Source organism: Leopardus geoffroyi, chromosome D4 (assembly GCF_018350155.1).
Source record: "Leopardus geoffroyi isolate Oge1 chromosome D4, O.geoffroyi_Oge1_pat1.0, whole genome shotgun sequence".
In the NCBI taxonomy this organism is placed as follows: Eukaryota; Metazoa; Chordata; class Mammalia; order Carnivora; family Felidae; genus Leopardus; species Leopardus geoffroyi.
The window spans coordinates 74,952,270-74,978,302 of NC_059342.1; the positions used below are offsets into that span (position 1 = coordinate 74,952,270).

At 43.0% G+C, this 26,033-nt stretch overlaps 1 protein-coding gene and 1 long non-coding RNA gene across 2 annotated transcripts in view; one reads left to right on the forward strand and one right to left on the reverse strand.

Moving 5' to 3' along the window:
- On the reverse strand, positions 1–26,015 carry TNFSF8 (TNF superfamily member 8). The gene is made up of 4 exons (XM_045469043.1): positions 25,144–26,015; positions 14,786–14,828; positions 2,257–2,328; positions 1–560 (listed from the first exon to the last, which is right to left on the reverse strand). Exons 1-4 carry the CDS (start codon positions 25,336–25,338, stop codon positions 166–168), a joined length of 705 nt encoding a protein of 234 aa, XP_045324999.1. The 5' UTR covers positions 25,339–26,015; the 3' UTR covers positions 1–165.
- Positions 1–26,033, forward strand: part of LOC123593344 — a 131,206-nt gene that overhangs the window by 24,803 nt on the left and 80,370 nt on the right. The gene's annotated exons all lie outside the window — the stretch shown is intronic.

The following is a 26,033-nucleotide window of genomic DNA, read 5'->3' on the forward strand; positions in this document are numbered from 1 at the left end:
AACCCTGGAGCTGTATCTTCCCAAGAGACAAGAAGGAGAAGCGTGTTATTTAATACCCTTTGTGGTTTTAGTCTTGGTCTTGAGTTTTCTTTTTGCCCAAGTGTTTGATGGATGAATACTGTATGGTAGAGAGTTGCTTTCTTCCTGAAGGCCAGGAGAAATGGTTCAGTCTAAACTACTATATAAGAAGATGGACAACACATTCTCAAGAGGAAAGGTGTTTGTATCCACATACTGGAATTTATCCACTTTGACTGATATGGTGGTATTGACCTGCAGATGCTCCAGCAAGAACTGAGAGAGATTTTGGTATATGTTTTTGTTTTGCACTCCAGATTCACACACTGTCACCAGTGCCTGCTTTTTGACATCTTTGTTGATGAGAAGCTCCAACTTTAGGTCAACAGAATGTTCTGGGCATTTCACGAGAAATTGCAGTTGGCAAATGATGAAGTACCAACCTGGGAACTGGATTACCAGATTCCCATCCTGATAGCTGACTCCATGGACAATGCCATCTTTGTTCCAAGACAACTTGGATTTGTTTATATGCTTTGACACTAGAAAGAGAAGGATAAGAAGACAGAATTATTGGGCATATTTCAGGGGCAGATTGGAAATGTGAAGTTTTTATTCAAGGTTTCCCATTTGAGACTCGTGTTTTCTATAGTATTGCCTGCTGTTCCAACCATCTGGAATATCTTACATGTTACTCATCCTAGGCACTGCTTAACATTCAAGGGATAGGTGCAAAACACCCCTCTTCCTTTTTCTCTAATGCTTAAAGCTGAAGGGTCAGAACATACATGGTAATGGACTGCTAACTCTTATAGAATCATTTTCCACTTAATTATATATTATATTACATTACATTATATTATTACTATTATTATTATTACTATCTTTCCCTCTTGAGACTACGAGCTCTTGTACTGTATTCCCCCATAAGTTCTGGACCATCATGTTGATTTATTCAATCAATCAATGAATGCTTCATCAATAAGGGAGTACTATTTGGTAGACATTGCATAAAGTATCTGAGATATGATATTTAGTTTTTTTCAATTAGTAACCAATTCAGGCATCAAGTGTCCAGCAGAACTGCAGTCTGTTGATTTTCATATTAAGATGTGTCCTTAACAACTCATTGTCTGAATTTTTTAATGTATTCCTCTCTTTAAAAGAGCAGCCAAACATAATTGTATAGATCACACAAGTGTACAATAAGGGGCTCTTCCCAGCTGGGATTTATAGAAAAGCAGACGATGTGGCAGACATTTTCGTGTGGAAAGCCAAGTCTCTCTGAGTCCTAACAAGTGAAAATCAGCACTGATTAGTCAGGGTGCCTTTCAGAACTGGAAAGCTGGCATTCGTTTTAATTGCCTTCCCTTTAGACCTCATTGCGATTCAACTGAAGAGTGAGAACTAATCTAGCTGCAAAATTGAATTTTTAAAATGGGCAGAATGGCTATTCAGAGAATCTTGGCCATCCTCTCCATATCTCAGCTTTCGCAGTGTAAGTGTCTTGTATTGTTTCCTTTATAAGGGGCCTCTTACCTGATGCATGCTGCAATATGCAAATAGGCTATGTGCCAGCATGTTCATTAAGCTGTCAATCAGGGGACAAGGCAATTTTGTGGCTCCCTTGTGAATAACTTGACAGAGGCAAAGACTAAAAGCCTGCTTCTCTTTCATGAGGAAAAGTACTGTACACTTGGCCCAAAACTTGTATGTGGCTGAATAGAGAGGGACCATGGGAGTGGGACACAAATGCCTTCAGAGGCCAGGTTGGTAATGCAAAATTGGGAAGGAGGCTGAGGAAGGAAGAGTCTTGTGAGTTCTCCCCTTTACCCCTAAGGTCTTTTTAAAATATATATTTTTAAATGTACATTTATTTATTTGAGAGAGAGAGAGAGACCAAGCAGGGGAGGGGCAGATGGGGAGGGAGAGAGAATCCCAGGTAGGCTATGCACTGTCAGTGCGTAGAGACCGATACAGGGCTCGACCTCATGAATAGTGAGATCATGACCTGAGTGGAGGCCAAGAGTCAGATGCTCAACTGACTGAGCCGCCCAGGTTCCCCTCCCCCTAAGGCTTTTAAAATCAAATTATAAAAAATAGCATGCAGGCTATAGACCATATCTGCAGGTGACATTTAGCCATGGGCTTCTACTTGTGACCTCTGGGTTAGAGGTTTCAGAAAGGCCACAGGAAGTGGCCCTCATATGGATGGAGTTCCTAGATTCAGTTACTGACCTTGGAGGTAGGCCCATGACTTCTTGAATGGAGCCTTTTCCAGTATACATGAGATGTCTTCTGAGCAATTTCCTAAAAATAAGGAGATCACACATTAAATGTCTTACTCTACTCTGGGAACTGGAGACACCAGATCTTTTTTCATGACCCTTTGATAGAGACAATTAGTATTCTGTTTCCATTTGGAGGTATAAAAGGAAACCTGTTTATTTATCATTTTTGCCACCAAGTATCTTAAGGTTATTTTCAATTGGTTGCTTCCACTTGGACATTTACAAAAGACTGGAAATTGGGGGAAGAAAACTAATATGACCTGAATTCCCCTAAGTGCCAGGTGCCATTACCGTCGGTTTACATACTTCAATTCACTTAATCTTTGCAGCAACTCTATTAGAGTGGTATTATTAAGTCCCTTTTACAGATGGAAAAAAGCCTAGGGACCAGACAGATTAAGCACATTGTCCCACATCACTCAGCCATCAGCCAGGCAGGGATGGTCAGAATGATAAGACTGATAGTAATTACTGCTATCCTTCTTTTGAGAGTGCACCAGATACCGGTCTGTATACTTTTATATATTTCTGCTGATGTAATTCTCAGAATAACTCTGCAAGATTGATACTGATGCCTAGACATAGTCAATGATACAAGGTCAAGGAGGTTAGTGATAACGTTGAGATTTATCCCATGTTTGATTCCAGAGACCAGGTTTCCTCCTCAAAATCATTTGCTGGACAGTGGCAATAAACACATTCTTGTGCTCAATTTTAAGAGGATATAGGATTAAAGAGATCTAAGCAGGAAGCCTGCTATCTGGAGTTTCCTTGGCAGGGGAAAATGACAGTGTTTATGTCATCTTGGTATTTAAGAAATAAAAATATTTTTAATATATTCACTGGTGATGCTGGCTTAGCAGCTTCTTATTATAGAAACTATTTTATATGCAAAGAACCAAGTTATACATTTCCTGGAATGACTCATGAATTCAACTTACTCTGTGTAAATTCCTTCTTGTCTTTGGATCTTGGTTTCCCATCTATAAATCTGGGAGATCTAAGACCTGACATTGACCTCTTTTTGATGGTGTCTCTGGAGTGACCATTCAGTCTGTCCATCAGAGACTAGATAGCCATGGGCCGGTTCAGTTGAAGCAGTCATACCCTGATGTGTTTGCTCTCTGGATCTCTGATTGGTATCTGTTGGGCTCACAATCTTTCAGGTTTCCCTCTCTGCCCCAGGCTCGAGGAAATCCCTTCTGGCCTCCTCATTTCCCCATGGAGCCTTGGAAAAGTTGAAAGTTAAGTGAAGAGTTCCCTCTGCTGTCTGAACAAGCTCACTGCCAACAACAACTCCCCCCTACCCTCACCCCTGCCACATCACCACAACCCCAGAAAAGCAGGGAACAGTTTTCATCCTTGTCTGCCATCAACCCATAAAGATGCTCTGGCCCAAAGGTCTCCTTGGTGATAAGGACTGGTAGGCCAGCTGCCATTCTTTTGATTCCATCTCTTACCTGGTGTTCGGTCCTGCCTGTTTCCACCACAGCCCACACTCTTGAGGTGTTAGAATCAAAATTACAATGTGAGGCCTGCTTATTTTCTAATGAACTGTGAATGGTGTTAAGGGTCCCTCTGGCCAGTATGTGGAACATCAAGTCAGAAAAAGTTGCAGTGAGGCATACCTGCCTGTGTCTCTTCTCTGCTTGAATCCCTTTCTGACTTTGCTGTGCCTGCAGGATCAGGGCCAAGATCCTCCACAGGAGTTCTTGGTTCCTAGCATTCTGTCCCTACTGCATTTTCCAGTCTCACACCCCACCTTCCCTCTTTCCCTCAGACTCTCAATCCCAGTAGCAGTAGTAGACAAAATAACAGCTAGTACAAAATGAGTGCTGGCTATTTTCCAGGTACTCTGCTAAGTGTGTTACATTCTGTCTTTCACTTACTTCTCGCCACCACCCCATGAGAAAGGTACTACAATGATTTCTGTCCCGTATACAAGGAAGCCAAGGCTTTAAAAGGTTAATGACTTGTTCATGTTTGCACAGCTAGTCAGTGGTGGAGTGAGATTCAAACCTAGGCTGTCTGACTCTAACACCCAGGTAGATCGTTGATGACCATACTGGTTAATTTGCCTCATCACCTGGAATCTCCCTTCACTGGAGTTTTACTCCTTATTTAATGCATAGCCTGAAAGTCATCTCTGACCTTCCCTGTTTGCCTATTTGCCTCCTCCATTAGACTGTGAACCCTCAGGGCAGAGACAGCTACTTATATATCCCCACTGCTCACCCCGAAGATGCTCTGTAAATGTTTGTTGAATTGAGTCATCTACTCTGTCCCTCTTACTTCCCTCCATGGATATCAGGTGAGTTCTGGCATGAGTGAGGTGAATGGGGTTGCTTGGCTTGCTTTCCCCTTGGGGCTGGAATACCAACCTCATTCTCCCATAGTTCTTCAGGTGAGCTTAGATTAAATGGGAGGATAGAGACTCATTAAAAGACTCATGCTCTGGGCTTGGGCTGAGGCCAACACACATCATGAGAATCAGAATTACAAAAACAGGCTCTGCTCATTGGTCAGAGGCCCCCTCACATCATGTCACTTGTGGTGGCATCTATCAGGGAAACTTCTGTAAACAAGTGGCTGGAGAAGTACAAGTCTGGGCTGGCCTCTCACACATGCACGTTCTGTTTTTCCTTTCCCCTTCAGTCTTTGTGTGTTTGGTTGGTTGACCTCAGCTGTAATTCTGAGAAACCCAAGGATGGAAAAAAAACACACACACCTCATTCTGAAGCATTTGCATTTCCTGAAGTCAAAAGGCAAGGTGTATTTTAGTTTTTCTTTACGAATCTTTTACATGGCTTCCAACAAAAGGAAAAACATAGGCAACCCTCTTCAAGATTGGCATTGCTGGAGCCACCTGAATAAGGGGACTGGGAACAGGACACTGGGGAAGCTGTTGGTGGAAGCGGATTTTGAATGTGGAGAGGAGCCCAGAGGAAGGCAGCTGTTGGCCTTTTACATCTGATAGGCTGTCAGCAGGAAGGCAGTGCAGCCTGCTCTGTGGGGGCCCAAACACTAAGGCTCCATGTGGAAGTTTGAAGAGATGATGCACTTGGCTAACAACAAACACTGTCCTTGTCCCTATTTCTCAGGTAAGGCTATGGGAAGACTTTCTCTAAAGACACACACATCACATTGTAAATCACAGGGCTGGCAGCTCAAATATGTGACCAGTTAGTGCTATTCAAAGACATGTTGGGCTGATTTGAGGGTCATGAGTGTCTTGTTAAGAGCCAGATGGACATTTCATGGGTCACCAGCCATGTGTCACCTTATGAGTCCATGATATGACTTTCTGTTTTGATTATGAAGACAAGAAGGAGTGACTTACAAACAGGTAGTGTTACCTGTAGTGGGAACCCTGTGATATCCCTGGAATTTTGAATGCTGAGAGAACATACCACTGTTTCATTTATTTCCTAGATGAATGTGATGTCTGGAGGGGTTTCGTGTGAAGAACTGACCACTCGGGTCGGAGAAATGAGAATCGTCTGTAAGTCATGGCTGAGTTGATGACCTGGGAGTTAAAATCTTGGAATTTCCTCTCTTTGGGCTCTACTGTCCTTAGCTAAGTGAAGAGCAGTATGGGTTTGATGATCTAGAAGGGCCCTTCTAGTTTATCCTTGCAAACTGTGTAGACTCTGCTAGGCATGGCCAGGCTTGCTGCAGCAGGGAGAAATTCAGTCCCAGTTCTGGCTGTCTGTCTTTGTGGGCATGTTGCTCTAACCCATGTAGGCAGCTATGTTCACACATTTAGATTTCCAAACACCTGCAGTGGTAGAACAGAACATTTCAGGTCTGGGTACAATCTTAAGTTATATACAGCCAGGATCTGTAAGGATTTGCATGGTTTGTAAAAATACAAGTTCCTTGAGAGGTCACTTGGTCCAGGCTTGGTAATCATATAATACATGTGTTCCCCAATGTCACTTCCATGGCACACTTGTCCTAAGTCACTCCATGAGTTAATTACAAAGGCATAACCAGAGCCTGAGCATCTTACTCCTTCTGTGGAGCATTCCCTCTTTCAAACAACTTAAGCACTCTGTACATTTTTCTGAAGACCAAGGCCTTTAGATGGGCAAGATTTATAAGCCCAAGCTTGGCCTCCTCCAGGATCATGGAACTTTTTTGGATATTGTTTGGAAGCCTGGAGAGAAGTAAGTGCCAATGAAACCCTCTAGGCTAGTTTCACAGAAGACAGAGCTAGGGAGACAGAGATGTTGCTTAAGGTGGTTGAAAGGATCATGTTCTAGAAATCAGAATAATGGCAGCCTAAAGACTGGCCCACCCCCCCTCCCCTTGAGAACTCAAAATGTCAGACTTGAAAGGGCCATTTGATGCCAACTTAACCAAGATCCTAGTTCTATGACTGGGGACATTGAACCCAGAGGAACTGAGGGTCTGGCCCAAGATGTCACCATAGATTAGTGGCAGAGCTGAGTCCAGAGCACGTCTCCTTGCTCCTAGTCTAGGGCTATGTCCTCTGTTTATATGTATTTCCATGGAAGAGTGAGGGTTAAATGTAGGAAGAAGTGGGTTTGCAGCCACTATACACACTGGACTAAAACTGAGGAAAAAGCTGGAGGTACTGGGAAAAGAGCACTGATGAGCTCCCTCTTGCAGAGGAATGCCAACAGGTACCTTCAGGCCCATGTGCTGAACCCTGCCAAGCCATAAGTCAAAAGTCTTGAGGAGGCTTCCATCAAGATGTAACAAAGACCAAGGTGGCAAAAGAAACCATGCCAACCATTCCAGCCAGATGGTATGTGGTCAGAGTGCCAGGCACCTTCCAGTTTGATATTAGGATGAGACAAACACAGTGCATCTCAAAAACAGCATCTGGGCTCTGGTCAAGGCTTTTAACTGTCACCTTCCTTATTGACCCTCAGTTACTGCATCTGTAAAATCAGATGATAATAATCAACCCCAATGGCTGTTGCAAAGATGCAATGAGGGTCAAGTGGCCAGTGCAGCATGTGGCTTAGAGGAGACATTCAGGAAATGGTAGTCCCTTCCTCCCCTACTCCCCTTTTCCTGGTTATAGTAGACAGCTTAGCAATGCCACTTAGCAGAGTGAGCTGGCTGATGAAATGCTCATTAAAGCAAAGCTCATGGCATTAGATGGTGGATTGAAGTTTCTCAACTATGTGCATAAATGTTTGAGACCATATGACACTTCCAGAAAAGCGTGTAGAATGCTCCTTCCATCTGTTGAAAATATTTTAAGCCTTCCAAGAAGGAGAGGCATTATCTTAATGACTGCATCTACCATGTCCTGGTAGTCCCTCCATCTGGCGGAATATCCAGGGGGGTCCCAACAGTGACATCTAGGGGAGAGTCTCTCCATTATCAGTACAATTTGGAATTGAAGTGGATCCTTAACCTATGGGTCATTTCAACTGGCTTTAACTTGACCATTTCCCTAATGCCACAAAGCCAACTAGTAGTGGAAAAGGTCCAAGATGGGTTATTTCTTTAAATTTTTTTTTTCAACGTTTATTTATTTTTGGGACAGAGAGAGACAGAGCATGAACGGGGGAGGGGCAGAGAGAGAGGGAGACACAGAATCGGAAACAGGCTCCAGGCTCTGAGCCATCAGCCCAGAGCCTGATGCGGGGCTCAAACTCACGGACCGCGAGATCGTGACCTGGCTGAAGTCGGACGCTTAACCGACTGCGCCACCCAGGCGCCCCCCAAGATGGGTTATTTCTTAAACAGAGGACAACTAGATAACTCTGGATTTACAACATCATTTGGAGAATACTCATCCTGGCATGGCATGCTCTGTGTTAAGCCCATAAAGAGTGACCAGTAGACACAAATTGAGATCAAGCTGAAATCCATTTGAATTTCTTGACAGTTTTTTGGAATTTTGGTGTCTTTTTAATCCTGTGGCAGTATTTAAGCTAAACCTATCTGACTATCTGTGTGGGCTTCTTGGAATTCACTTAATTTAAATGCAGGTGGAATTGATGTTATTGAGGTATATTTAAGAAGCATCTTTAAAGTCTAGATTTTAAAAGGCAAGGTGAGAGGTGCCTGGGTGGCTCAATCAGTTGAGCCTCCGACTTTGGCTCAGGTCATGGTCCCGCGGTCCGTGGGTTTGAGCCCTGTGTGAAGCTACATGCTGACAGCTCAGAGTGTGGATCCTGCTTCAGATTCTGTATCTCCTTTGCTCTCAGTCCCTCCTCTGCTCATGCCTGTCTGTCTCTCTTAAAAATAAACATTATAAAAAATATTTTTAAAGGCAAGGTGAATCTGAAGTCACATGGTGAACTCTGCTAACATTTCAAATAACTTTAAAAACACCTCCTAGCTATTCTAGATGCAGAAGTATGACAGCATACTTAGGAAGTTAGGAAGTTAGACAGCACACTTAGGAACCCAAACAGGCTTGGGTTCAAATTCTACCTCGACTACTTTACTAAGTTGTGTGGCTTTGCATAAGTCGTTCAGCTTCCTTGAATTCTCCTCAAAGTGAGAATAATTACAATCTCCCTTTAAGAATTGCTGGAAGGTCAGACGAGGTAATGCATAGCCATGAGCTTGGCGTTCACCGCCCAAGGGATGCTAGGTGATGGTTGGCTCCCGTTCCCTGGTCGAGGGCTTGTGCTGCTGGACTTGTAGAAATTCAAGCCAGCACAGGTGGCATCCAGAGAGCTTGGATGGGCTTATCATCCAAGTCCTGCTTTCCCTCTCTCCTTCCTTACTTCCCTCTATCCCTCTTTCCTTCCTTTTCTTCTTTTTCTTTCCTTTTCTCCTTCTCTGAAGTATTGGAAAGATGAGGATTTCCTCTAGATTTAGAACATTGTAATTTGTATGCACTAAATTCAAGTATAAATTTTAATATGTTTCTTAGTGATGTGAATATTTTCCCCTCTTCTCTCCTCTTGTTTCTACCCCTCTCCTCACCTCCCCTGGAACTCCTCTCTCCCCCTGCTCCCTTTTCTTGGTGGGAGGAGGTAGAGATTACATATAAGTTGCTTTAGCACTCTGGATTGCCTCTGCAGGATCCTATTCCACTTTATTCTGAGTGGCCCATTTTCTAGTTTATTTCTTGTAGACAGATTCCCCATCCCCGTTGTCTCTGCCTTGAGAAAAAGACAGTGTAAGAGTGGGTTTTGCGTGTGTTTAAAGTAAATGGAGGAGCAAATAGGATCTTTGAGGACTATGGCTATCTGAAAAGCAATTTGCCCCCTGAGCAGAAGTGCCCCATCTTGCTGTGAAAAGTTAAAACAAAACCAAACAAAAAGGTACACCACAACTGCTGAATTGGGCAATTGAGAACCAGTTCAATCTATCTGATGGAAGTAAGGTCTCTGCTGTTTTCAGTCGTTCTGGGTGATGGGGGACGGTGCTGCTTCTCTACCTGCCTCTTTTGCTGCCAGTGTGGTGTCCTGGTGTGGTTGTGACCACCTGGATCACAGAGAGCCTTATGACATCAGGGACAGCTGGGGATTGGTGAGTAGCCAGCCTCCGTGATTTGGTTTCATTGCCCCCAAATGGGAGGTTTTTATTGTTTCTGTGGGTGGGTTCACTAGGTACAATTAAAGAGCCAAACTTACTTCATTTTTTTTTTTAATGCCCACACTTTCTTTTTAGCAGAGGGAATGGGGAGGAGGGTAGTCTGCCAAGCCATGTAAAATTGTAAGTTGTTAGAATGGTAGATAGTCAATTTGTCTAATTCCAGGAATGTCACCCTCAAAGTAAAATCCATGCCAGGGTCAGGTCATCTGGCTCTCTCCCCTCACTCCTGATATTTTCGACAACAGGAAACTCCAGCTCCCAAGAGGGAAAGTGTGTTGCTTCAAGTCCCCGGACTGGAATGTGGGTATTCCAAAGCCCAACCCCGTTCTCTGTCTTTGCCCATCTCCAGCTGGGGACAGGATTAAGGAGAGGGTATTCAGATGAGGGTGGGGAAGGCGCTAAAGGGGCTGTTCAAGACACACACATGGTATGCCCACTGTTTCCCCTTCCTCAGGGCCCCTAGGAACCTCTGGATATGAGGGGCCCATGACACTCACAGGAGAGGCCAACTTCTAACTGGAGGGTGTGGGGAGGGAAGGAATCCTCTGGGTCTCATATCATCTCAGCCACAAAGCTAGAGGTTCAATATGGCTTGTAGATTCCCTGTCATGGGCTCTGTATGTCCCCCACCACTCCAGAGCTCCATAACAAGAAAACAAACAGTTGTGGGAACAGGTGCCAAGGAAGCCATAGTGTTGGAAGGGAGCCCAGCCTTAGAGAACCGGTAGGGGCACCGGAAGGAAGCACAGTGATGTTCTACTAAGCATCTGGCAATGTAATCCTGGGTAAGCAAAAGTACAAGGTGAGGCAGCCTGGATTTTGAGGTCTTGCCCCACTCCTCACTAGCTGTGCAATCTTAGGCAAGTGAGTAAACCGCTCTGTGCTCCAGATTCCATCCCTATAAAACAGGCATAGTAACATCCTTGGGGCATGTTGTGAGGACCACCTGGTGAGTGGTGAAACACTCAGCCCTGTGCTTGGCACAAGGTGGGTGCCCCATCAGTGTCCACTGTTTTCACTCTGCCAGAGCCTCCTATGTATGTAGTGTGGGAATAAAAGAAAAACTGGTTGAAAAGTTGTCTACAGAATTTCTCTGGTGTGGAAAGAACTGTCACTTATATGTTGGGATATTGGGAAAGCCTGTGGCTGATACCAAGGTATCCAAAAACATTCTATAAAATAAAGGCAGAGTTTGTGAGGAGAAAAGGGGAGGGTGGAAGTGAAAACAGGAGGAAAAAACAGAAGGAAAGAAGGTTAGTACACAAGTGGTGGAGGGCTGAACCCCAGGGTGGGAAGCTGTCCCTTGAGAAATTCCCAGTGGCTGGAGTGGCAGAGGTCTTACAAGAACAGAGGGACCTAGTACTCAATGTGCATCATCTCTGTGATGGAAAGCACTGCCCCACCAACTTCTCTCTGTACCTTAAATGGTGTGGCAAACATAGTTATCCACAGAGGTGGGGTGCTGTTGGAACTGAAGGCAAAGGTGCCTGTGTTGTGATTTGGGCAAATATGCCACATTACATGAGTATGTGTGAGATTCAAAATGTGGCAGGAGCAGAAAATTGGAACAAGAAATGAGGAGAAAAAGCCCAGAAACCCAGGGCTCTCCCCAGAGCCCTACCTTGGTTCCTCACCCTAGTGAGATGGGACAGAGTAATTTTATTTGGGGATGAAAGAACAGAGTGGACTCTGTGTCCAAAGGACATAGGCCCAGCTAGGGGACAGACAAGGGTCGCATTTGCTGTCCCGTGTCACCCTCTTGGTGGCTCTGTGTGTGTCTTCTTATTAACTATTTTCTAGGTGAGAGGAGAAGGATGTGGGGCAAGGTTCTCCTCCCTGTGCTATTCCTGGCCCACAGGAATGGGGCTTCCTGCTGAACCCCCAGAATGGTTCACTGTGTCCTAAGCACAGTGGAATCAGTGTGAGCTGGAACTCTGCTAGTGACCAATCTCCTGACTGGAATGGGAAGCTTGTGTTGGGACTCAGAAATCCCTTCATTACAAGGAGGCTTGATTTCCTGTGGTTAATATGCAGCTAAGTGTCACTGTGTGTTAAGGTACCTTACTTAGCCCTGCTTCCTAGGCTCTGGGCTGCTGCTGGTTTCCTGCTCATGATGTATGATTTGCATTAGCCGGCAGAGGGCATTCTGGAAAGTGTCTAGCTTCTGCCGTTGTCCACCCCAGTGACAAACCACATGCTACCTCTGGAGCTTCCTTCTAGGGGTTTCTGGGAGATGGCTCCCCCCTGCTGGATGTCTTGCAATGGCTTTTCAAAAGGAGAAAAGTGCTGCTTATATCTGTTTAAGAGGGGCTTTTTGGGGAAAGGAGGTTGTGGCTACAGATTTCCTCAAGATTATTGTTAGACTTTTTTCTTCTTCTATATTTATATACTGAATCAAAGCATCATGAAGTGTCAAAGCTGGAACGACCCGTTCATTTCATTTTAGCACATAGATACACAGAGATACACACATTTTAGCACACAGATGCCCAGAGATACACAGACTGCTGGGATGAAAATCAGTTCTGGAGCCCAAGTAATATGCTTTCCACCTCACCCTACTACCGTGTCTACAGTTTGCCAAGTGAAGAGAAATGTAGATGTGCGTTATAAATAGGAGACAGCCAGGGACCACACATAGCTGGTCACTAACATTTCATGGCCAAAGCACATCATACAGGGAACACAGAAGAGTCCTGGATTCTGATCCCTGCTCTGCCATCAGCTCCTTGGATGACCTTAAGTGAGTCACCTTGATGGCTTGGACCTCAGATTCTCACCTGCAATATAGAAATACTAACCCCCATGTGGTTTGCTCCCAGGAGTGAGGCTAAATCAATCCAGGGGAGGCATGGGAAGATCTTTAACAAAAGTTTCATAGCCCTGGTGGGGATTATTATTATCATTTCTAAAATCTGGTTGCAGAAATATGGAATTGTCAGCTGAGGGTGGTTTTGGATTAGTGTATATTCTGACACAGTGATGGCCAAGATAAGAAGGGATTTGATAAGTGACCTAGTTCATGGTTCCCACAATTTTGTGTTTCATGGACCAAAGAATATTACCCCCAAATAAAAATTCAGTGACCAATGTAGAGTAGACAGCTTTTGATTTTGTCTATTGTGCCCACTAAAACAAAACAAAATAACTCAACTTGCACCCATATCAGCTTCGTATTGTATAAGAAAGGACATTTTAATGCTTTAGGGAAAGATGTACTCTTAGAGAAAATAGTGCCCCTTACATTAAAAATAGTTGGCTATGAGAAAAAGGGGCTACCTTGTCCTTCTTCTTCCTATTTCACTCTGGACTGGTGAAAAACATCATAGGGACAAATCCAGCAGTTAGAGCCCCCTGTGCTTGGCAAACCCATGATGGGCAGTGCTCTACAGGTGCAGAAACCAAGATCCAGAATGGTTGAGGTCCCATTGCCTAATCAATACTATCCTCATCATTGAAGTATGTTCCTGTTACAGATGACTTCTCTCTCTCAAGAAATGAGAAGTTCTGGTCTTCCTTAGAGGATCCGGGTAGATGTGGTGGTGGGATGGTGGGAGCAGAGAAGGAAAAATGACACTGAGTCAGTGTGCCTGTTTTTTTTTTTTTTTTTTTTTGGCAAGGCTCCATGAGAGCATGCATTACATGTTCTGATGCTAAAGCCTGTGCTGTTTCCGTAACAGGGTCCCAAACTCTGGTCTGTGGGTCAAATCCAGCCTAGCACTTCATTCTGTAAATAAAGTTTTATGGCCCCACAGCTCTCTGCTCATTTGTACAGTCTATGGCTGCTTCTGCACTACACAGGCAATAGGCGAGTTGTGGTCACTTGCGAAGTAATTCCAGCCAAGGTTAACTTATTGTTGACAAAGCTATAATTATTAGTCTTCCTTGAAAGGTCCAGAATGCTTGTCTGTTTGGGGCACTTGCTTCTATTGTCTAAATTTCTCTATGACAGATAGAAGGAAGGGCATGACTGAGGCATCCTAAACCAAACTCCTAGTGGGATGGTGTTGGGATTTGGGGCTGCGTTCACACCCTTGTGTTCTCTCGTCCCACGGATGCTCTGGTGTCTCTAGCTGGGTGCCTATGTTGTCCCACCCTTTCTCTTTTACCTTTTTTTCTGATCTGTCTGGTTATCCAGCTGTAGTTACTATCTAGGTTCTAGAGTTTATAGAACTGAGATGGGTTCATGTTCTAGGGTGGATAAAACATTGGATGAAAGATGAGGACATTGGGGTTCTGGGTTTGGCTCCAAATGACCTTGGATATGACACTTCACTGGGTCTTACTTTTCCTCTTCTCTGCAAGCAAAATGTTTGCCTGATGATCTCAAAGCTTTTCATCCTCAGTGTTAAGCTAACTCTGGGACTCATAGAGACAATGCATTGATTAGTGACTTCAATGATAGGAAACATATGGGGTGAGGAGAAATTCTATTTTTACAATCCTACCTTCATTATGCATTTTGGCTACTACCAGTTATTTAATGATTACTATATGCCAGTAGCCACCACAAGCAATTTATGGATGAGATCTGATTGGCTTCTGTAATACTTTCATGAGGTAGATATTATTATTCCCATTTTATAGATGAAAAGCTAAGGTTCCCAGTGAGATGTAGAGCCAAGATCCATACCCATACTTGTCTGACTCCAGATATCAAGCTCTTAACACAACACTGCTTTGCATTCCTATCCATGTCCACGTGATAGTCTAGGTCACTGGTAGAACTTTCATTAGTGGGAGAGCTGTAGGCACCAGACTGCCAAACAGAGGCTGCTAGGATGAATCCAGATGCACCAGCTCATATCTGAGCAGCCTCCACCTTTGCCTCCACCCACTTTTCTGTTGGGCAATATTATGATGCTTCTGGTTGTTACTCCACTATGATGTCACATGGATGATTCACTACATATTTACTCCTAATTCCAAGGTCTTACCTCCTTTAAGAGGGAATTTTCCAGGTGGGTTGGGAATGGAATCCTGGAAGAGAAGAAAGAAAAAGAGAGGCAGTGTGAGATTGTCATTCAATGGAAAGAACTTATCTTTTTCTTTTCCGTTCTGGTCCTCAAAGTGCTGTGCAATTTAGAATTTGTGTTCCACTTGACTCTTGAGTTAAAAAAAATTAATTCACAGGCCTAATTTACATTGAAAACTCACCCATTTGCTTGATAGCTTGCCTACTAGAAACGCAAGGTGAGGCCAGGGTTTACTGTCCACATTTCATAGGTGAGGAAGTCGGGGCTGAGCAGGGTAAAATGAAAAGTTTATGGCAGGTCAGGATCCAGAATCCGTAACTCATCACCCTGTCCAGGGCTTTTGTTTTCACCTCTGCATTTGATATTTTCCCCCCTTTGGTCAATAAAAGAACAAGCAAGTCTAATGTATAAATACATGTGGGTTTTTTTCCGTATTTGATTCATCAAATAGTGAAAGTCTGCTGTAAACATACCTTGGAAGGTACATCTCTATATTTCCTGTGGTTGGAAATTCTGAATTAATTTAATGTTTATATGCCAAGCATTGTGATGATACCATAAATAATTAAATTGGTTCCCTGCCCTCATGACTTTATTATAAATTTATACATGATTATAATATCCAAATATTTATAATGATAGAACAAAGCAAACACATAGGAATATTATATATTTATAAATTCACATTATATTTTGGATTATTTATTGTATAATAAACATAAATATATACATAAATATTTATACAGGTAAGTAAGAGGTTGATAGAAGCAGGTTGTGTTCTGAAGGAGGGGTCCTCCAACCTGGGGGAATGGAGGGAATGATAGAGAGTTCTTGTTGGGGTACTCTGAGCAAGCAGAGAACAGAAGCAGAGGGGCAAAATTTTTCACCCCTAATAAATTCCTTAGAGACTGACATTCCCACCGTAGGCTCTCTCCCCGCCCCTCTCACCCATGGAGCCACACCTCAGGTGTCTTTCCAAGAAGGTATAAGGTATCTTATTTCTCTTTTGAACTGTCAGGGTGGGGGTCTCCTGTAGTGCACTGGACTGAAATATTAATACAGACCTACAGAAGTGTGACATTGACATGGGTGAAAATAACTCCCCAACCTTGTCCAGAGCAAGAAATTAGCAGCTGTGCACATCTTACTTCTTTAGTGTTCTGTCTGAACAACTAGGACTATCTGGAGTTTCCCTTTTATTCCATCATTTCCCTGGAGGTGCTGTCCTTTGCCTTCCACTGATGGCTCATTTTCTGATAAATGGATCTCTTCTCCATTCCAAGTGGGTTGTAGTGAGTGGAGGAAGACTCCTGAAGGCAAAGCCCTGGCATAGCCCTTATTTGGAGATGGCAGAAGTCAGTGTAAACTTTTGGGCTTCAGGTTTTCAGGGCAAAGGAAGTGAACTTGGCTTGGAATAGCCTTCCTTCTCGGCTCTAATAGTCTATTATTTTAGTGCTTTAGTTGAAAGCTCTTAACCTAAGTAACAATAGTACATTTGTGGTCTCTCATAAATTATGCGTGCAGTTCATAGGAAAACCTGACATCACAAAATTCCCCTCTGTTGCCTCTTCAAGGTTGCAAATAACATTTCGAAATCTAATGAACAGCCAATTTACTACCAAGCATGTTCATCAATTAGTGTGATGTGCAAATGCACAAAGAAGAACATCTACATTGAAATGCAATGCTAAGATAGTTGAATTTCTTGGCCATCCAGGAAAGTATCCAGGGACAGTGAGAGAAGGCTGGCATAGTAGAACCATTGGGGCCATTTCCAGACTCTGCGAGTAGTCCGGGAAATACCAGAGAGTCATACATTCAGCACATGTTGAATGAACACCTGATCTGGTGTGTGCCAGGAACTATGTTAGTCACTTGAAGACATCCTGTGGATTTTATGGCTTAGTCATTAAAGCAGTCACTTAAAATATCCAAATAAATATATAATTGAACTGCAAGTTGAGGCAAGGGCTGTGAAGGAAGAGTGTTTCAAGATAACGCTTCTCAAACTTTAATGAGTATGTGAATCACCTGGAGAGCTGGTTAAAATGCAGATTCTGATACAGTGGGTTTGGCTGTAGTGTGTAGTTCTGACAAACTCCCAGGTGATGCTGAGGCTCCTGATCCACAGAACGCACTTCACATACATAACAAGGTTGTAAGAGATAATATCTGGGGGGAGGACCTCATTCATATGAGGGTCAGAGGAGGCCTCTGTCTGTCATTTGAGGGCTTTCTGGTCTCCTAACTTTATGCAGGAGAATGTCAAAAATAGCACATCTTTGTATAAGAAAGAATCTTGTTGCTTAAACCTTCACCCAGGGCCGAGGGCATCCAAGACAGAAGTATGATTATTCCTATTTTGGAGAGCTCCTGGGATGAGGTCTCTATAGCTCTCCTGGATGCCCATGGTAGAAAATATCAGAGAAGCAGAGCCAGAAGCGAACCCAGACATCTTTCAGTCCATCAAGTTAATTTAATAGAACAAGAAATTGAAATACTCATGAGTCAGAGGCAGATCTTGGGTTGAAATTTTCTGGTGTTCTTTCCACTGCCCCGAGGGAGATGCTAGCTTCAGAAGCTAAGGATGGAGATCCTCATTCTCCCCTACACTCCCCTCCCTTTAGCAATCCTTGCTGTAGAACGGCAAGGTGTAAAGAGATGGTGACTTTTATAATTTGCTGAGAGTTGTTTAGGCCCTTGGCATGATCTAGTGCTGTCCATCAACTCCTCTTTGGCAAAGATGACTCTCAGTCCTAGAATTCTCTCCCAAATCTTGTCTGGTGTTCTGGGTCCTGGCTGGGGAAATGTGGCCCATCTTGCCCAGCGACTTGCCTTTCAGGTCAATAGCACATAGGCTGGACATAGACATAAGCTAATGGACCCTCCCAGGCTGTCATTCTCAGCTCCATTGAGTAGCTCAGAAAACTTTATCTCCATGGTTACCAACCAGTTACACTTCTTTCACTGTACTTCTTTCTTTGTTTCTTTGTTTGTTTCTTTTAATGTTTATTTATTTTTGAAGGAGAGAGAGACAGAGCGTGAGCAGGGGAGGAGCAGAGAGAGAGGGAGACACAGAATCTGAAGCAGGCTCCAGGCTCTGAGCTGTCATCACAGAGCCCAATGCAGGGCTCAAACCCACAAGCTGTGAGATCATGACCTGAGCCAAAATCGGACGCTCAACCGACTGAGCCATCCAGGCACCTCTCTTTCATTGTACTTCTTTAGTTTCAGACTCCAGGTATCTGATTAGTATTTCCAACAATGTTTCTGTGGATGGAGGGAGGAACGGTCATGTTTAATCTGCTTGTCCCCAGGTGAAATGACCCAATCTCAATCATGTTCCCTGCCTATGACTCTTTTTCCCTGTTTCCTTTTATTATTGTGATTAGAGGGCTAATCACCCTTTCCTTTACTGGGTTGTTGCAGACACAATAAGACACTGTATAAAAAAAATGTTGGCAAGTACTCGAAAATGATAGCTATTTTGGATCTTTTGATCCTGATGATGTGCTTAATTTGCCCCAATACCTTGAAAGGCTCATTTTTTTCATGAATAATGCTGCACAGAGGCAGGCAGATACCAAATGTGCTTTTGATTAAAGATGTCCTCTCTGATTAAAAATGGCCCAAGGCAACTAATGTTTGGAATATGCTGGGGAGATTCCATATCCCCTTCTTTACTGGCCTCACATTGTCTTGTAAGATGGGCCCTGGAGATTTTTTTTCAGGAATGTCTCCTTTACTTTCAAGCTAGCATGAGTAAGCACTTCATGAAGGTGTTTGGTCCTCCAGGGCTAATGTTTTCCATGTGTTTTTTCATTTGGTCTTTACCCAAGAGTTAGTGATTGATGAAGTCTTAGAGAAGTGACTTAATGATTTCGGAAGGTTCTACAATGGTGAATAGCAGGGAAAAGAGTCAAATCTAGTGCGTTGACTTGGAAGGCAATGCTCTTTAATACCATACTATGTTGCCTTTCTAGAATAGGACAGGATGAAGCCAGGGCAGCAAATTCTCCTGAGAGTCAATGAGAAAGTAGATGGAGGTCATGGAAAGTCCTCAGGAGAAAGACAATTTTGGGAGGCAGTGTTTGTTTTGGTATGGGTAGTATAAGTGGGAACTGGACCAGAGTGGCTTAAAGCAGTGTTTTTTGCCTGAGGGATCTTGTTAAAATGCTGACTCTGGTTCTGGGATGGACCCTTAGGTTTTTCATTTTTAATAAGCTTTTAGATGATGCCAGTGCTCCTGGGTTGTGGACCACACTTTGAGTAGCAAGGGCTTAAAGACATTACTCAACAGGCAATCAGAACACCTGAGGTCTTCCTTCCCCAAGGAATGGAGAATGGCCATGGGAAGCTGGGCTCATACACGGGTTTAGGAAATCTTCCTTGTCTGCTGATGGACGTAGCATCCTACTCTCTTATCTACTTCTCTCCATGCTTCTTGCCAGCTACCTCTTTTTCTTGCTGTTCTCCTGTGCAGTGTGGGCTGACTTCTGTTCTGGCCCTGCCACTCCTCTCCTGAAACCTGGGCTTACCTTCCTCTGGGCTGTGCCTCTGCTCATTCTTTTGCCTCACCTGGAAAGCCCTGCCCCAGCTCCACCTGCCACCATCCTTCCAGTGGAGAGCTCTTGTTTAGTGAAGAATGCCAGTTAATAAATACGGAAAGAATGATAAAATTAGGCAACCATCATTCTTCAACCCTCAGTGCATTCCCTGATTTAGACAAGGATCATCAAGGAATGCCCAAACTGCTGAGTGAAAGATATTTATAGGTCTTTAAAGTACTACCTCATAGATTACTTATTAATAAGAAGGAAAAAGGTGTTCACCAGTGGGCACCACCTTAAGGAATTAAACATCATCACCAACAATGGGACAACCTAACGTGCCTCTAGGCATGCCACAATAAGAAGTATGTAACACTGCCTACAAACTATTGTTTATTGTACTAAAGTTTAATCTGAATGTAATTATGGCAAACACTAAGACAAATCTGAAACTTGGCCAATTCTACAAGCTTACTGGCCTGGACCCTTTGAAAAAGTCAATGTCCTGAGAAACAAACAACAAAGCACAGGGGGGATTGCTACATGATTGCTTCTCAAACTTTAGTGTGCATATGAGCTTGTTAAAAAGCAGGTTTTGATTTAGTTGGTTTAGAATGGGGCCTGAGATTCTGCATTTCCAACAAGCAGGGATCACCTGCTTGTTTAAGGGATCACCCTTTAAACAGCAATGTTCTAGAGTGAAAAAAAACATAACCAAATGTGGTGTGTGACCTGAGTATGGATTTAGGATCCCCAAACAAAACAAGGCACAACTGCTGTAAAAGATATTTTTGGACAAGGGTGGGGCATTGATATATGGACTGTGCATTATTATTAGATGGTATCTCTAAGTTGACATTGACTCTCTTGGCTGTGATAATGGCATTGCAGTAAGGAGGAGATGGGTGCTGAGACATGTGCAGGTAAAAGGCCACACTGTCTGCACCTTACTGTCATACATCTAAAAAGAACACAAATAGGGCAAAATGTTAACATGGCCAATTTAGGTGAAAGGTTATATGGGTGTTAAAGAGGTTCAGCTTCCGTTCTAGCTCTTCTGCAAGCCACGCCCTCATCCCAAGCAGAAAAACTTCCTCTCCTTCTGTCTATGGCCTTCTGTGCCACTCTGCCCTGAACTCAAGCTCTTGGGTGTTTGGGCCTCATTTAGAGAACTCCAAGGAAACCAGGGTCCTGCCCTGTCCACTTGGGTCCTCCTCTACCCAACCCTAGCACAGGGCTTGCCCCTTAGAAGATTTCCAGTGGATTTTTTTTTTAATTGACAAATTGAATGCATTGGAGAGAGTATCAGGGGTAGAGAGAAGCATCATGGATCATTTCAACTCATCCCTATATTGTATCTGAACATAAAAGCAAACCAAAAAACCATACCACTGCCACCAGCAATCACTACTCCTAACCAGACGCTCAGTCCACTCTCGGTGGGCAGGTTGAGTGGTTTTGGGAGGATACATTAAAAAAGAAAAGAAAAGAAAAGAAATAGGGCACCTGGGTGGCTCAGTCTGTTAAGCACCCATCTTCAGCTCAGGTCATGATCTCGCAGTTTATGAGTTTGAGACCCACGTTGGGCTCTGTGCTGACAGCTCAGAGCTTGGAGCCTACTTCTGATTCTGTGTCTCCTTCTCTCTCTGCCCCTCCTCCCACTTGTGCACATGCTCTCTCTCTCTTTCTCAAAAATAAATAAAAACATTTTTAAAAATTTTAAAAAAGTATCTTTACTTATAAAGGGAAAGGAGGCAGCTACTTTCTCTTCTTTCTAGAAAGGGTCTCCTTAAAAACCTGAAGATCCTGACCCCTTGTTCTAACCTTTAGAATGTAAATAAATCACTTCAGGGACTGGATAAGTCCAGTCTCCAGGTTTATAGAGATAGCCCTTAGATTGAAGACTTCAGAACCTTTTGAAATGACACCTCTGTCAACCTTGCAGCCTATCTTCTTATATAACCTTTTGTCTCTGGAGGAGATAAGATCAATTTTATTTATTTTTTTTTTCATTTGCTTTGCTATATAAATTGTGTAACAGTTCATCCTGAGGTATGCATGTACTCTGTTGTGTTTACTTAATAATGAATCAGTTTTCAGGGCACCTAGGTGGCTCAGTCAATTAAGCGTCCAACTTCAGCTCAGCTCATGATCTCATGGTCTGTGAGTTCGAGCTCCACGTCGGGCTCTGTGCTGACAGCTCAGAGCCTGGAGCCTACTTCAGATTCTGTCTCTCTCTCTCTCTCTCTCTCTCTCTCTGTCTCTGCATCTCCCCCACTCACACTCTGTCTCTCAAAAATGAATAAATGTTAAAAAAAATTTTTTAAAGCAGTTTTCTGTCTTCCCATATGGATGTCAATAGGTGTCTCCTTGTTGGTAGGACTTTTACTTCTTCAAGAGTATATTGGTACAATATCTTTTGAGGCTGACTGACAATATCTATTGAAGTGGAAAATACACATTCTATTCTCATCACTAGGAATTTATCCCACAGATATCCTTGCAGACGTGCACAGTGAGTAACACTTCTAGAGAAAAACATTAAGTGTCCTTCACTAGACACAGATAAAATTAGATTATGAAGCAGTCATACAATAGAATACTATGTGACTCTCCCAAAGAATGAGACAGACTTTCATGTATTGGCATGGAATGATCTCCAGATAGACTGTCAAGTCAGTAAAACAAAGTGCAAAATCATGAGTCTACTATAATGACATGTGCATTTACAGATGCATGTATTTTTGGAAGGACATGGAAGAGTCTGTTAATGGTGATGATCTCATGAAAGAGGGATTGGTGGTTGGGTGGGAAGGGTGTGAGTGAGTTTTAATTTCTTTTCCATTATGTACTGTTTACTTTTCTTAAGCCATAGGAATATAATATTTTAAAATAAATATACTGGCCTAAAGATAGATTAAGAAAAGCCACCACAGGAACTTTAAAGACATTAGTAGATGGTACATTGCATAAGCAACACAAAAGCAGTAATTTTATTGGCTTTGTTCAAGCTATATCCCCACTGCTTAGAACAATGTCCCACATACGGATGATGCCCAATAAATATTTGAGACTGAAACCTAAGTTCCTTCTTTGTCTCTCCCAAGGACTTTGACCTTGGAGTTATTTGATCTTCAGTCCAAATCTCAAGGCAATCTTTGTTGGTTTTCCTACACTCCCTGTGTTTTCCCTTCTCCAACACTTTGTTCATGCTGTTCCATTGGCCAGGAGTGCCCTCTCACCCCATCCACTTCCCCACCAGCTTTAAATATCTTAAGCCAGTCTGGAACTCCAATCTCCAATTACGTTTTTCTTAAACCTGGGAAAACACTCTGTCTCCTTAACTTGTGGTGTCATGGAAACCCTATGTGCTACCTTCCAACACTTATTATATACTATGACTTATCTTGTTTTAAATTTTGTCTGTTCATGTGCTTCTTACCTAGAACTGTGACTTCTTAGGCCAGTGAAACCATTTTCATGGTACTCCATCACTGCCCCCATCCATCCTCACACAGAGTGCTATATAGCCATCAACCCATTCCATTTTTTGATAATTGGGATATGAGTTTAAGTTTCTTGGGTCTCTCCCATTGATTTCTTTACCAGAGGTCTCTGTTAGAATCTTTCTGTTTATCTAAGTTCTACCTTTCATAAAGTCAGCCTGCATTCCCTCTTCCTACAAGAAGCCTTACTTGATAACTCAAGGGGATAACTCTTTCTAGCTCTTGCAATAGTTAATGCTTGAATAGTTTATTGAAAATGATATGTGCAAAACATTTAACACTTAATGTCACAATTAGTCTTGCAAGCCTTAGCTTTTAAGCAAGTAACTGACATCTCCCAGGCTACAAAACTACAGCACACCAAACCATACAAATAAGATTGTGAAGTGAATCTTTTCACATCCTAATGTGAGGAGTTAAGTCAAGGAAATGGATGCACAAGAAAATAAAGCTCCCAAGGGAAAAGCAGGAGTAAATCTTCCTAGTGCTTTTGTGGCTGGCTGTATTGGCAAAGAGAATGCTGTTCTCATTAAACAATCAAGCGCAGTCTTGATTTTATCACTTTCTCAGGATGGCTTAGTTAAGACCTGTCTCCTTTCTGTCCCTGATTTTCCACATACACAAAAATGGGGCAGAAAGATCCACTCTAGTTCCTTCCTAGAAAGAATGGATTTGAATAAGGACCCTTCTAGAACTCTCTCCATCTTTATATATCACCATCACCTCCAATACCTACCTTCCTTCCTTCCTTCCTCCCTTCCCTTCCCTTCCCTTCCCTTCCTTCCTTTCTCCCTCCTTACTTCCATTCATCCTTCCCTCCCTACTTTTTAACAGTTCTAGCTGCAACATTTAACTAAAAACCTCTTAAAGGCCACCTCAATTTCTTTTCTTTTCTTTTTTTTTGGTCACTGCTATAAAATGATATACTTCTGGTTCACTTCAAGTTAGAATTACAGAAATTATATACCCTCTACCAAAAAAAATGCCCTAGAATATTTTCAAGAGTGTTATTCTTTAGCAGATGTAGATGAGCCCATTCAAGGATGGGTTTCATAAATTGTAATATTTAAATCAAATGTTGGCAATTCTGTTTTCTGTCACCTTTATGGAGACATGAGCTTCAAAGCTTCATTTAAACTTGAAAGCTGATGACATTTGAGACACAGATACCAAAATCTTTTAAAGCTTAGTTCTTTTCATCAATCTATAAGTTATGGAACATTCAGTCTAAGACAATTGAAGGAAAACCGGAACAAATTCCGCAGGACTGTAATGAAAAATGGGAGCTATGAAGGAAGGACCAGAAACAGTCCCACTTTGGCAGGGTGTGTAGAGAGATCAGGTTCTCAAATTATCAAAATTGACCTAAACTCTTCTTCATTAAAAAAATTCATGAGCAACATATACCATCAATATGGTATTTTCTACAAAATGTGCACTGGCAGACTGTAAACACCGATTTCCTAAAATAAGAAGTGTCCTCCTTCATTTCTTCTGTTTTTACAACAAATCTTACCATTTCCTCCAAAGAAAGGCAATTTCTTGAGACAGTTTGCCTATACAGTGGGTACCTACAATTGCTTGTAGTTTTAGTATTCTGAGCAGTTTCAGAGGGAACAGGTGTTAAGAACATTTCTACATTGTGTTCCTCTGCTCTGTGTTTTTTGTGACATCCTAAGTTCTTCCAAGCAGTGCTCAGGAGCGAGCTTTGTCTTGTGGGCTTTAATTAGGTCTGAGGAGCTAAGCCTGGTCTTCTGTCTTGCTCCTTCCCATATGCACCTTGGCTTCTGAAACTTAGCTCCTTGTTGAGAAAGCTCTTGGCAATGGAGGAGGCCCCAGAGATCTCTGGAACATTTGCACTGAGAATATAGAACCTTACAATCTGGTCAGAAGACCTTGAAGACATGGTAACACGTTGTGCAGATCTGTTATCAGATTTCCTTATCACTTCCTTCTTTGATACGTCTCTGGCCCAGCAAAATTTAAATCTTAATTTCTTAATGCTAATAGCTCCTCTCTCTTTTTTTTCGGCCATACGAGTCCGGAAAGTTTTGAGATGATGGCTGAACACATTTTCTCTTAAAAGCCAAATTATTTCTGAGAGTTTTAAGTTCCTGTTTCTTTTCACCCTCTTTCTACATGATAGATGTACTTTTCTTTTTTTCTTCTCAACTAATTTATTACTTTATCCTCAAGGCTCTCTCTCTGGGGAAAACCGAACATAAAGTCAGAAAGGAAAGGGGATGAAGAGAAATCCACTTACCTTCTTCTGAACTACCAACACCATGATGGTTGCCACAGCAAAGACGAGACACAAAGCCAGCACGGTCGTGGTGAAATAGAAGTAACCACGACTCGTGGTTCCCAAGTGGCTGGCGACGGAGCCTTCTGGCACATGCATGGCTGTGTCTTGAGAAGGGGCCACTCGGTTGAGTGCTTGCTGCAGCCGTGGGTCCATTCTTATATAGTCTTCCCACAGCACACCCTATCTCTCCTCATCTCATTCGGTTCTGGGCCCATCTCTGTTCCAAGAAGGATTCTCCCCCTGCATCCTGGATCATGTGACTTGGAAAAAAACCTTCACCGGCTGCCACACGAAGAAACTCTTCTCTGGGGGCGTGAGGCGAAAGGCGGCAGCAAGGGTAGGGGAGAGGCTCATTTTTCATTGCCAGGGATGAATTTGAGTGCAGAGAAACTGTAGCTACAGAGAAGGTGGTTGATGTCAGAGGGCGAGTAGGAAAATGACGGTTTCCCTACTCTGGGGTGTGTGTGTGTGTGTGTGTGCACAAAGCAACTTCTGTTTCATTTAGACTCAGCCACAAAACGTCTTCCTGCTTGAGAAGCTGCACATTCTCTTCAGTGAGGCCTGCAGCTCAGAAGACCTCCGCAGAAAATGTGTCTCTGCTGGGCCTCGGAGAAGCTGGAGTCCTTGGACTGGAGTATAATGACTCCAAAGGGTTCAGTTTGATCCTATCAGCTTCTCCTGAAATCTGGAAATGCTGCCAGATATCTGGGAAGGAAGGACCCATAATAGTGGAGATTTATCCAAAGGGGACAAGTCCGTGGCAGCATGAAATGTGGGGACAAGTTCAAAGAGAGCAGGAATATGGAAACACTGATCTTTTAAACAAAAATTGCTGCCGACTGGATTGG